Raw genomic sequence first — 14,354 nt, forward strand, 5'->3', positions numbered from 1 at the left:
TAATTCTCACATGATGTGATTATATGAAGATGATAATAATTGTGATTATATGAAGATGATAATAATTGTGATTGTTGTTGTATTGGCATTTGTGTGACAAATTGCATAATCATATAACTAGTCGAATGATTAAATTGAATTATTTTAGCATTCGTGTGATTGTGTGGGGTGAGAGGGTTATCTAACCCTACTCATTGAGTTTGACGCTCACCCTTGTCTGCTATTTTTTTTCAGGTAATAGGAAGAAAGGAAAGTCCTACGGATCCAACTGAGTCGAAATATTAAATATAGAAGACTGTTAATAGTTCTAGTGACGATGTAAATGTAAAGGACCATAAACTATGGAGTTCCGCAACTGTATTCCAAATGGGTTGTAAATGAAATAGAGTACATATATTAATTATATGAATTGTACTTTTGATATGTTTGTGAAATAAATTATTGGGCCTGAAGCCACAATTATAAATAGAATATGGATTAACTAAGATAGGCTTACTACGGGCCTCGGAGGCCTTAAGCCCGCCCAGGTTCTAATGCTGGTCCGGTCATGGAAACGGGTCGTGATAATAAGTGATCAAAATAAAATGAATATATCTATATGTATGTATGCAGCTAATCAAATTAAATTCTAAATATAAATAAGGCGGCTGATAAAATTATTAAATTATAAGAAATATAAAAAAAATATTTTATTAATTTACAAGTAGAGACAATTAATATTATATTTACCGCAAAAAGAAGATATGATTGTAAATTCATTAATTCTAAATTAACAAAAATTTGGTGTAATAATTCTTGATAGTCAAAAACAATTAAAAAACAAATATATATATAGTGGTATGATAGCACAAATTTCTAATTAGAATGGAATTAAATTTATAATATTAATACAATAAAAATAATAAATTGATAATTAGTATATTATAAATTTTTCCTATTTAATTTTATTTATTCCATACTTAATATACCTATTCTCCAACTAATATATTTATAATTCCTCCAAATTTGATGTAGGACTAAATAAACTATTCTCCAACTAATATAGAACTAAATACACGGTGATCAATGATTTATACTAATTAGGATTAATATAAATTATTTTCCAACTAATATATTTTTAATTCTTCCATTTTAATCCACCAATAAAATATTAATGAAATTAAAAATTTTCTAATTAGAATAGGACTAAATTATCTTTAATGATATTTTTAATCAATCAATACAATACTAATAAAATTAAAATTAGTCTAATTAGAATATGACTAAATTATCTTTAATGATATTTTTAATCAACTAATAAAATCAAAAGTCCGTAGAGGCATTTTAGGAATGCAATGCTCCCCTCATTCGTATTTTTATATATATTATAGATATACTGACGTGTGTTGCATGTTGACTATAATCATTCTTTATGCTCGTTTAATTTTTAATTTTTTTATTTATATATTTTGTTCGAAATTTTTTCATTCATACTGAACCGCTTACAGAATCAAATCATGTTCCACAAGATCTTATATTAAAGTATAAATTCTTATTTAGATTAAAATAAATACAGAGGTTGATTTACATTGCACTTTATCTAAAAATTACTTGTAATGCTATTTTTATGTACTTACTTTTATTTTTCTATAATGAAGTGATCTCAAATAAAATTCAATTCAACCTCTAGACCTAATCCTTCAGCCTCTAATTTGTACATGCATATATTTGAAATCGTAATAGATGTTCAAAAAGAAAATCAATCATCACTCAATTCCCAATCTATGTCGCCCAACCTCAAATTAATATCTGTATATATTTATAATAAAGTAAAAAATAAAAATTATTTTATTTAATATCTATATATTCTTAGTGTTAGGCAAGAGAAAAGAAATGAAAAGTTGATTTGAATTTGTTTAAAAAAACATGAACCATGATGATAGTAGCAATCATTAGGGCATGAACTAAACCCTATCAAAGGGTAAATGTCTTTTTCCATTGCTTAGGTGAGAGTTTTTTTTTTTTCGAACAGTTGGCTATAGTCAGGGGTGGATACAATGGGGCAATGGGGGCACTTGCCCTACTCATTTTTTACAGTTTAATTTATAATTTTTTATATTTTAGTATATATAATTATGTTAATTGGTATTTATTCCATTGAATTTTTACATTTTGGCCCCCTAAAGTATTATTTTTATTCATTGCCCCACTAATTTGATTTTCTACATCTATCCCTTGGCTGTAGTGACAGCATTATTTACTTGGTGTATTAAAAAAATAAGTATATGTGCATATACAGATTCTTAAAACCCCATTCAAAATAGAAATATATAGTCTTAATTTTTTTCCAGTTTTCAAAATAAAATTCCCTTCAAATCAAACTGAAACACCCTTAATTTTTATTTTCGAAACTTTTGAATTTTTATTAAAACAAAAATCTGAATTTTCGACTGTCTGGACTACAAATACTGTTTAATTCTAATTCGAGCCCAAGTTTACGGAGTTGGGCTCAAGCCCAAATCATATTATTAAATATTTGTCGAGTGGAGAACCTTTAGAAATTTTTAAGAGTAACTAAGGAGCATTAATTATTAAGTTATTAAAAATATATATGTATATGTGTGTAATTACTATATAAGTTAATTAATATAAAAATCTATTAGTATTCTTATTATTATTTAGTAAATTGAGGAAATGTTCTAGAACCTAACTAAAAGAATCAAAATAAATCAAATCGGATTAGAAAACCAAGCAAATCGAGCCGAATCATTGAATTAGACCAAACCGGTTCGAATCGAACCGGAATGGTCTAGAAGCTCCACGATTTCTCTTTTTCTTTCTTTTCTTTTCTTTTTTCTTTTTTTTTCTTTTTCTCCTTTTTCTTCTTCTCCTTCCTGGCGCCAGTACCGGCGCGCGACCCCTCCTCCTCCTTCCCTCCCCATTCCAGCCACCGGAGCCGATCTAGTTAGCCTCCTCAACGCAGCGGATTCCGGCAACCCTTCTCTCCTTTCTTTCGTTTCTGGCGTACGCAGAAGGCGCAGGAGAGCCGCGACATCCTTCGATCGGAAAGTCGCGTTGAGCCTCCTGCTCCTTGATTTTCCGGCGACACCAGCCTCTCTCTTTCGACGACGAAGCTTGGGTCTCCCTTTTTGCTCCCTCCTTTCCCGTTCCGGCTGACACAGCAAGCTAGCGGAGCTGCGATCATGGTTTGCGATCTGGACAAGCGCTATCTGCTTTCCTTTTTGAATTTCCGGCAAGTAGAGTAAGTTATTTTCAACCCTTTCAATACATTTCATGAATTTTGATCCTGAATAGGAGAAGTGATATAAAAATAGAATTTCTTAGCTACTGTTATGATGATTAACTAAGAAATTTTGATAAATAAAAATATAAATGGAAGCTATAAATTGAATTTACATATAAAATAGTTAGATTATTGAATCTATTATGAGTTTTTGTAAGGAAATGATGATTCGTTATTGTAGGTATTATTGGTCGTTGGTTGAATTCTTGGTATGTTATGAAAGAAACCTTGATTTTACCATTTAAGTTGAACTATAAAATGAAATGGCGAAAGAATTGAGAAACTTGAAATTGCAGCATGCCATTTTAATTAATTAGCTTGAACAATTATTGCGGTATAATGCAAAAGAAGTTATATATTAAGTTCTTGGTGGGAAATGGGTTAAGTAGCATATGATGCATGAGAATGACAGCAGTAAGCTTCAATCCAAGCTATTATATATATATATTTTTATATATATATAAATGAAGGACTTAGTTTATAGAACTTGAGGGGTTGAGTAAGAACCTAATTTTTTTATGATAGTCCATTATTAAATGTTCCTATAAATTTTTGTAATGATTTGATGAAAATAAGTTGCATATTAATTCTATAATAAGAATGAAGTAAGTAGTGTATAAATCATAAGTGTAAGTGGAAAACTTGAAGAGTTCTCATGGTGGCAGCAGCTGTGAACTAATAGTTAGCTAACTTTTCTGTAATAAATAGTAGAATTCTAGAATCGTCTAAATGGTTGCCGAATTATTCAGCTCTCTAAATTGTAATATGCTTAGAGACTATTTAAGATTGTAAGTTGATGTTTAATTTGATGGGAACAAAGATATGATGTCTAGCTAAGGATTTTGATAATATATTAAATTATGAGCTTAAACTTTTCTTAGGTATAGATTTGGCAAATAATGAGTTTAAGTTTTTTTGAAAGTGAGTTGTTGAGCAAAGAGTAACAAATAATAATTGTTAATTATTGGTATTGCTATGTAAAGGAGGATGGGCATTTGATTGATTGATTGCCCGACGGATGGGCTGTGTGCATTGATTGATAATTATATATAATATTGTGATATTTGAGCAGGTAGATAGTCCAATTTTTAGGGGAGGTGCTGCCGAAATTTCGATAGAACTTAGACTAGTTTAAGTAATGACACAATTAATAAGTCTATTTAGACTAATTCTATAACTTAATAAATATTAAATAGAGTGCTCTAACTATTTAATTATTTTCATTATTATTCATCGAATTATTCAATTATTTATTTATTTATTTATTTATTTCATCATTGTTGTTCATTGTTAATTTTTATTTATTTATTAAGATATTTGCATTGAGAATGGATGTCTAATTGTGCATTTCATTTACGATGTTCAACTGATCAATATGTCTGCATTTGATTGCAATGTTTGATTAATTGTGTTGTGAAAATGCTATGCTTTGTTTGTGTGGAATTGGGATGAAGTGGACCACCATGGGTTTGTGAGGACGGTCTGTGATATGGATCCTGAGTACGATATGATACTTGACCGTCGGCCGGGAAAATGGGAGATCGGCGCCCCCTTGTGCACCTGATGATATAGATTATATGGAAATTCACAGGATGGCTTCTTGTTGTTGCGCACCTGATAATCTAGATTTGATTGTAGCCCGCAGGGTGGCCTCCTGTTGTGAGCACTTGATGATCTAGATTGGATGGAGACCACCGGGTTGCCTCCTGTTGGTATGGAAAAGAAAAGAGAGAATGGAAAAATAATGAGAGGACTGGTCAGTGAGGATTAGACCAGTTGGCCGTATGGGGGATCGGCTCCCTGGTGCACATGTACGAGAGGGCGAGCCATGTGTGAGGACGGCTCGTTGGGGTTTCAGGTGGTGCCACTGACTAATTTCCACGTGATGTGATTATTTGAAGGTGATATTGTTTGTGAGTGCTGGTGACATGCCATTTGTGTGACTGGCTGTGTGAGCATATAACTAGTCGGATGACTAGATTGATATATATATTTATACATTTGTGTGAATGTCTGTGTTGTGCAATAATAATTACTCCTTAGAAAGCTCACATATCTTGTTTAATTTTTCAGGAAATAAGTTTCTCTTTAATTCGGTTAAGCTATGTTCTTTCGTCGCAGAGCTAAAAAGAAAATTTTCCTAGACCAATAAATATTTTGCTATGTATCTAGATGTATAAAAATCTATGTATATCTATGAGTTAGTGAATCCGCAGTTGTAGAATTTACTTACATTTAGTCGTGTATTATCGTAGACGAAATGAATTTGTGAGCCCATATTAGAATTGTGATGTATTGTAAATTGGCCCGAACTGTGGAATTTTGTAGAAGATAGATTTGGGCCGAGATGTAATAAAATCTTAAGGTTTATTTTTTTGTAATATGGGCCGAATATTTAAAATTTATATTGAGATAGCTAATTTTAGTGTTTCAGGCTTACTACGGGCCTCGGGGGCCTTAAGCTTACCTGGGCCCTAGTGCCGGTCCGGCCCATGGAATCGGGTCGTGACACAAACAGATTTAGGTTGTAAGAGAAAAAATATCAAGAAAATTAAAAAATACTTAATCATCAAGAAGTCATCTATTTATTACAAAGGAGATATAAATATCTTACTAAATGAAAGTGACAGTAATTATAAATGTGTTCATTAATGAAAAATAAAATATTATTATTAAGGATAAAATTCTTCTGAACTCAACATATAATAAGAACCAAATTACTTTTAAAAAATTACCAATTTAAACTTTAAAGATCATTCCCTTCTTCAATTGGAAAAGCCATGATTTAATTCAATTTGATTTTAATGTATAAAAAAATTGACTAAAGCCAATCAATAAGGAAATATCCAATCAAATTAATTATACAAACATAAAAATAAAATAATATTAAAATAGAATAATATAATTTTTCTTTTTTTATTCCTCTCCTAAAATAATATATTTTTAAATCACAATCAAATAAAAAATTAAATATTTAAAAAGTTAAAATTTTCAAATTTTAGAAGGCTTGATTATCTACATGGATTCGTTTGAAAAATTAGTTTTAATAAAATATATCCAATCAAATCAAAGAAAAATTATATATATTTTCAAGTGAAAAATTTTTAATTGGCATGACTAAGGATACTTTAGGATATTTTAAATATCATTAAATTTATTATTGAAAATCTCATTATTATTAAAAATCTCATTATTTTTCCATAATATTAAAATAAAAATATTTTTTATCCCTCTCCTAAAATAAAATCTTTTTAGATTACAATCGAATAATAAAAGTAAATATTTTAAAAATAAATTTTAAAGTTAAACTTTTAAAAAATGTTTAATTTTCTATATGTATTTATTTAAAAAATTAGTTTTCATTAAATATATCCAATCAAATCATAGAAAAAAAAAATATATATATATATATATATATATATATATATATATTTTGAGTGAAAATATTTAATTAACTATGACTAAGAGTATCTTCATGGAAGTTATTATTGGAAATCTCGTTATTCCCTCCTATTTCCACATGCATATATATATATATATATATATATATATATTAATTTTAAATATTATTATTCATAAAATCCATAAAAAGTTTATGGAATTTAAATTATTTAATTTTATTCTAAAATACTTTTAAAATTCAGAAGTGCAGTTTAAATCCATTGATTTAAACCACAACTTTTTTTTTCTATAAATATTTAATTTTTTCGGACTTCATTTTTTTTTACTATAAAATTCAAAATATCAAAATACATTGGAAATCAAAGATAACTTAAATTGAAAGCGCAATCGAAATTGGAAGGAGTAAGTAAAGCATCAAAACACAATTGATATCGAAATTTGCAAATGGAAGCTTCAATATAGCCGCTACAGTTTTTAAAAAATGAAGAGATTACCAATAAATGCAACGATTTTAAAAGAATAATAAAAAAAATAAATGAAAAAAAGGTAAAAGAAAATATGAAAAATTTTTAAAATTTTAAAATTTTAAAATATGAAAAATAGATAAAAAAATAAAATAAAATAGTTGTTAAATTAGATTAAATTTCAAAATCTATTGATATTATCCAAATATTAATTTCAAATTAAAAAAATATAACCATCCAATCAAAATAAAGAAAAAAATCCAAAAATTTTTTAAAAAAGATAAAACATAATTATGAAAGAATAGAGTCTCAACTTACATCTTTTAATTTCATGATTATATATATATATATATATAGATGGACCTAAATTATTACTAGCTGACTTATTTAGACTCATTAGAGTTCCATGGGACAAATACTTGGGCCATCAATATTCAGAGGCCTGAATCCTTTACAAGAAACCCAACATTTGCTTCTCCATTTACCAACCAACGCAGAAGAAGACAAGGAAGTAGTAAAATCAGGTGATGAAGATTTGGTTCCAGTCCAGCTGATCAAAATTGACTGTAAAATAGATAATTTATTAAGCAGCCATTGGTAGTCTAATATAATAGTTCAAAGCAATTAATCTCATGTGTTTTCGATTGCAACTGCAGAGTAGGCAAGAACACAACCGCCAGCAGCAGCCATGGCCACCGCTCATTTGCTTTGCAACAACCATATCTTTAATCCTTCTCGCCATTCCTTCTCTAAAAGCAATCTCCCTTCAACTCGGCCAAGTGGGTCTGTCTATTTTAATCAAAGACAAAGAGTCCCACTGGTCAAAGCCACGAAGAAACAGCTAGAGGTTGTTTTACTTCCAATCCATTAATCGATCTCTTTCTTATTTGTTTGTTCGTTGAATTTAAGTCATAATTTTGTTGGGCTTTGTTTTCTTGAACTATTAGATAGTGTATGATCCTGATGAAAGGTTAAACAAGTTGGCTGATGATGTAGACAAGAATGCTCCTCTTTCAAGGCTCACTTTGTTCTCACCGTGCAAGGTTAATCATTTGTTATTCTCTTGCCTGGTTTCTACTTGAATTATTTATTTTTATGGTTTAATTTGTTGCCTAGTTCTGTGAAACTTGGATAGTTTATTTGTGCAGATTAATGTTTTCCTCAGAATAACCAGTAAAAGAGAAGATGGGTATCACGATTTGGCATCTCTCTTTCATGTAAGTCATCCAAAATTTAAACTGTGAATACAAATATAAGGAATCAAATGGAAACAAAAAAGAAAAAGATGTGTTTTTTTCTTTTTGTCTTTTGTTTGACTTTTAGTTCTAGTTCTTGTTTTACCCACAAAAAGTTCACAACTTGCCCCCTTTTGTTTCTCCAGGTAATTAGTCTAGGAGATACAATTAAGTTTTCTTTATCTCCTTCAAAATCGAAGGACCGTTTATCAACCAATGTGTCTGGGGTACCTCTTGATGAAAGGAATTTGGTAAGGCATAAAGTAACTATATTGTGTCTCGTTTGACTTTTCCTATTGTTTAAATCATCCTTGTGGACTTTATGTTCTTCCGTCACTTCTTTTTGCAGGTTATTAAAGCTCTTAACCTTTACAGAAAAAAAACTGGTACTGACAACTTCTTTTGGGTAAGGGGCAGAAGCACCACAGTTTGCTTCAGTTTGATGAGATTATTCGATAATCTGTTACATGATGTGAATATGATGATTGAAGATTGAAAAATTTATGCGAAATGTTCTACTTTTGAAATTTAACAGATTCATCTAGATAAGAAGGTGCCTACTGGGGCAGGGCTTGGTGGTGGAAGCAGTAATGCTGCAACTGCCCTATGGGCTGCAAATCAGTTCAGTGGTGGCATTGCTACTGAGAATGATCTCCTAGAATGGTCAAGCGAGATTGGTTCAGACATCTCCTTCTTTTTTTCTCATGGAGCAGCCTATTGTACTGGTCGTGGTGAAGTATGTCTTTTTTTTTTTTTTTAAATTTTAAAATGCAGCTTTATGATATCCTTACCCACTTTATTCCACTTATCAATCATGCTATAAGATTGCAAATGGTATCCTTTGAATCTACTATCTAGTGACATGTGGCTTAGTCTTTTTAGATAGCTATTTCCTTCTTTACAATGCTTTCACAATAAATACAATGAAAACCTAGTCCTTTAGATTCACATATATATTCTCTCTGGAGTTTGCAGGATGGTTTAATTTGGTGTTCAAACCCAGTTGCATTATCTGTTTGGTGTCACTGCCTTGAAAGTCATACTGTTATAGTATGCATTTGTATTTTGACACTAGCTTGGCAACATCTCAAAGGTAATGTGATCCTAAACGGAATGGACTAAAAGGATCACGCTGTCAGTCGTACCCATTTTGGGATAAAAGGGATTAGATGAATTGAACTGAATATCAAGCATGCACAAGTAGTCAAGCGCAATATTTGGGTTAGTAGATCTAAAATATTTCCTTGAGATAATCACTTCTAACTCAGGATTTTATGTTGATAAAAGCTTCAAATCCTTGTCAATGTTGTAGACACTGAGGAAAAGTACAGTATTTTTGAAAAAGCAATTGAATCACTTAAAACTTAAGTATAGTTATTGACATTATTGATCCTGCATCAAAAGCAACTTATAGACATGCACAGCTTCTATTTGGTTGGAAACTTAGTTTTTTTTTTTACTTTCTTTTGTTTAGATTGTTCAAGATATTCCTTCACCTGTTCCTCTAGACATTCCAATGGTTCTCATAAAGCCCCAGGAGGCTTGTCCAACTGGTGAAGTTTACAAGGTAATGCATTTTTTATATGCTGCATATAATAATAATTTCACTGCTTTAGTATCAACAATATGTTAATGAAACTTCTGATTTCTCAGCGCTTTCGATTGGATCAAACCAGTCAGGTTGATCCTTTAACATTGCTTGAGAAGATCTCAAATAGTGGAATATCTCAAGATGTTTGCATCAATGATTTGGGTAATTATATGTAGAAATACATGATCTTTCTTTCTCTTGCTTTTTCTCCTTTTACCTTTGCTTGTTTTCTTCTTCCCCATTTTTTCTTTGATCCTTTGGCATTATTCAAATTAAATAACCTGAGCTAGACCAACCCCATTGGTGTTTTGGGGGCATGGAAAATCATGTTGCTCATTTTGACTAGTTAAGAACATAAAATAAATAGGTGAGTGAGTAGATAAGCACTCAGGTCTGGCAGATAATATGAACTAAATGGGAATAATAAAAGCAGACATTACTCTCTAGAAACAAAAATTATATATATAAAAAGAACCTTCTGGTTTGGCTAATTTTGCAACTCCCATCACTTGGATAGTACACAACCTGATTGTAGTTGATTCAATATAAAAAGCTACAATTTACTTTATTCTAGAACCAGTTGGAATCAGTCTCAAATCTTAATAGATATATGGCAGTTCCAGATAGCCACAGTGCCTTCTTATTATTCCAATTCGAAATTTTCTTTCCTTATTTTCTGGGTGAAATAAGCTTCTATGTAAGTCTTATCTGTTTTCTTTGCAGAACCTCCTGCTTTTGAAGTTCTCCCATCTCTCAAAAGATTAAAACAACGTATAATGGCAGCAAGCCGTGGACAATATGATGCAGTTTTTATGTCTGGGAGGTAAATAGTTCAGCAGCTTTTATCTATTTGTGGCATTAATGAGTAACACTATCTTGAATTTAACCTGCTGTTATGTTTCCCTTAGTTCATATAGGCATTCATGCATGTCCTCTTGTCCATGATTATCTTTTCAGTTTTCAAGTTATTTGCATGCCTTTGTTTTGAAGCATGATATCAAATTTCCTCAAATCTTGTCTGTCACTTTCATAATTATCTGGTCCATTAACTTAAGAGTCCAGTTATAAGAAAACAACTGTCTGTCGAGTGAAAAAAAAAAAAAAAAAAAAAGTAAAAGAAGCAGAATAAAATGTTAAAAGTGTAATCAAGATATTATCGTACATCCATCTAAAAGAACAAAAAAAAAAAAAAAATGTCATGAGTTATAAAATGTCATTATTTATATTATCACCATGTTGAGTTATGAACTTTGTTACATCTCATAAATGACAAATTCAACACCTGAAAGCTTGTTCTATTTTTGTTGACAAGCTGAATGTAAAGCAAGTTATAAAGCTCATGGCTAACAAAGATACTAATGACCATATCTTGTTTCTACAAGTGTATTCAGACCCATAAAAATTGTGCATCTCTTATTAGGCACACCTTGCAAAAAGACCAATAGTAGTTAATCTGGTTTAGTTGATGATATTGGTTAGTAACTTGGAAACAAGATTGAAGCATAAGATTGTTTTCCTAGAGAAACTCTCAAATCATTAGATCTATTTGTCTACTGATGAAATCATGAAACCTTTCACTGCACATAGAAAATTGCCTACATCTCATACGCAGTGGCCAACTATATTGCAATAAAATGCTGCAATCTAGAAGTTTAGAACCCTAATTGATGCGGGAATTCTACACTGGGATAATAGAGGGAGATCCTTCTGTATATATGTAGATGGGAACCCTCCTTTGCCAATCCGGTTTTGCCAAGGTGAGTCTATCCCTTTACATGGTATCAAGAAGCATCAGAGCCACCCTCTAATGTGATACTTCTGGCACTGTATGATTGGGGATGAGATGCCCAATGGCGGTGACCCAGCCTTATGGGTTGGGGCTGTTTGTGAGGACACAAGTCCTGGGCTGGGGGAGTATGATGCGGGGAGCAATCCCAAATTGGGCAAATAGGGGTGTGCATATAAGTGGGTGAGCAATCCTCCTGCCCCCTCGCTTGTGTGGTGTCACTAATGAAGCATGGATAAATTTACTTGAAAAAGTACAATGAAGATTGATAAATTTGCTTAAACAAGTATTATAATAATTATTTAAAGTAAAATGATATTAAAATAATAAAAATTATAAAATTTCATCACAAAAAAATCCTGAAATTTTAAACCTTTGAATGATATCCTTTATCAACTAAAATTATAAAATAATATGTACTTTTAGTGTATTTCAGATCCTTAGAAAGTTGACCATTGTTGTCAAAGTCCTTAGAATGAGTTGAGGTATTTCTAAGGAAGAATAAGTTAGATATGGCATTGGAAAGTGTCTTATAATTTTGCATCAGATCAATCTTGTTCCTTCTTTGTAAAGGTGTGCCTGAATGTAAGGTGGCCTAAATCTCATATTTATTACCTTACTTTTGACTGTATTATACAAAGAATTATGTTATTTCTCTGTGTTTTTTACCGTCATTTTGGTTTATTGCATGAACATGTGTCTGTTTGTAATATACTTTAAAGCTTTAAAGAAACAATTCAAATGGTCAGGTCTGTACAATTGGAAGATTATTTTGTCAATAATTTTGGAACGTCTATTAGGACAACTGAAGCTTACATGAAAATTCACCATTTTACAATTTATTTGATACAGTGGAAGTACCATTGTCGGGATTGGTTCGCCAGATCCTCCACAATTTATATATGATGATGAAGACTACAAGGATGTTTTCATCTCAGGTAATGACCGACTAATTTTTCATTTCAGCTCCCTTCTCTATGATTTCTGAACCCTTAAGCAAATCAATAATAATTATATAGCCTTGTTTGAAGTATTCTATCATTTACGAATGATAGAATTTAATGTATTTATATTCTATAATATTTAGTTTTTAGGAACGAAATGAACATTATCATTCATACGAAACATGAAAGCATGAAATTCCAAATGAATTCCACAAAATTGCAGAATTCATTTATATCAAACGGACCTTTAAATAATAATAATTAACAATGAATTGCTTTTAGGATGAGCTATATTGCCTGATAGAGATCCTATCTAAAACTTCTCAAGTTAGGATTTCACTATGTAAAATGAAATGATTCATAAAAATGAAATAATAACATTCATTTTCTTTCTTCCTCTTACTTGTATTTATCACCTCAGTCAATAGCTCATTTGAAAATTTTCTTAATTTGCAGAGGCAAACTTCTTGACTCGTGAACCAAACCAGTGGTATAAGGAACCTGCTTCAACTGCTGCATGTGACGCAACATCTGAATTTTCGCTGTCTACAGAGTAACTAGTCTTGCAAGGAAAATGATATTCGTGTTTGTAATTTTATTTTTTAAAGAAAATCATTGATGCTGTAAGTTACATTTTGCCATTTTAGGATAGTTTTCAAAGTTCCTTGTAATGAACAAATAAGAACAGATGCTTAAATCTTGTACTAATTGCAATTTTAAAGCATGTAACCTTTGAAAGCTCATGAAAGTTTGGAAGTGGGAAAGCATGTCCGGTAACCAGGGCAATTTTGAATCAAAGGGATTGTTAATGCAAGATATTATTAAGGCTTCCGGAAGTTGTTTGAATCAATTTTGAATAAGTATGGACTATTTAAAAAAATTATATTTAAAATTATAAATTAATTAATAAAATTAATAGGTTATTCAATTTATTTTGCACTACTTACCTTTTTTTATTTTTCATGTGAAAATAAATGGACATTCCAATTTTATACTATATTATTTAATATTATAAATAAATAAATATAGATAATGAGTAATATCCACATGATAAGTTATAAAAAAATTAGTCTCTCCATCCCATAATTTATATATATATATATATATTTTAATAATGAATTAAGGAGATTCAAATATGAATATATTATCAGACCGTTTATACACCTATCATTAGGTTACCTCTTGGTGTGTCTCATAATTTATGTCTTGGTTTGACTTGCACATGTATTAAGAAAATTTAGTTAATATGGATATATTAAAATTTTTGTGTTAATTTTTTTTTCTAATATACCCATATATTAGTATTCATAAGAAAATTAAATGATTCATATTAAATTATTTTTGAAATTAATCAACTTTTGACTAAGTAGAATTCTATTGAAAAATTAAATGTTGATAGGTTAATTTTATTTATATCATTTTTTTTTAGAATATATTTATGTTAATTAATGACAATATAGAAATTTGACTACAATATTTTTTAATAAAGAAGTATAATAATAATGAGGGTATAATAGTAAATTTAAAATATTAATGACTTTAGAACGATCTTTAGGACAGACGAAAAAGAAAAATAGGATAAAAAGAAAAATAGGACAAAAACTATGAAACAGTGGACTACTTTTTTAAAAGAGTGAAAATACACGGGA

The 14,354-nt window shown here is 30.2% G+C and overlaps 1 protein-coding gene across 2 annotated transcripts; it reads left to right on the forward strand.

The window, feature by feature from the left end:
• The first annotated feature begins 7,548 nt into the window (after positions 1-7,548).
• Positions 7,549-13,503, forward strand: CDPMEK (4-(cytidine 5'-phospho)-2-C-methyl-D-erithritol kinase). Of its 2 annotated transcripts, XM_089722036.1 has the most exons (12): positions 7,549-7,673; positions 7,806-7,996; positions 8,097-8,192; positions 8,298-8,366; positions 8,531-8,635; positions 8,734-8,790; positions 8,920-9,120; positions 9,859-9,951; positions 10,038-10,137; positions 10,699-10,798; positions 12,614-12,699; positions 13,162-13,503. In XM_089722036.1, exons 2-12 carry the CDS (start codon positions 7,838-7,840, stop codon positions 13,260-13,262), a joined length of 1,167 nt encoding a protein of 388 aa, XP_089578162.1. In that variant the 5' UTR covers positions 7,549-7,673; positions 7,806-7,837; the 3' UTR covers positions 13,263-13,503. The 2 variants fall into 2 exon arrangements, with proteins under 2 accessions (XP_089578162.1, XP_012075992.3); XM_012220602.4 differs by lacking the exon at positions 7,549-7,673 and having other exon boundaries at positions 7,736-7,996.
• Positions 13,504-14,354: the final 851 nt, after the last annotated feature.

Source organism: Jatropha curcas, chromosome 5 (assembly GCF_041381405.1).
Source record: "Jatropha curcas cultivar XTBG-Jc1 chromosome 5, XTBG_Jcur_1.0, whole genome shotgun sequence".
Lineage (NCBI taxonomy): Eukaryota > Viridiplantae > Streptophyta > Magnoliopsida > Malpighiales > Euphorbiaceae > Jatropha > Jatropha curcas.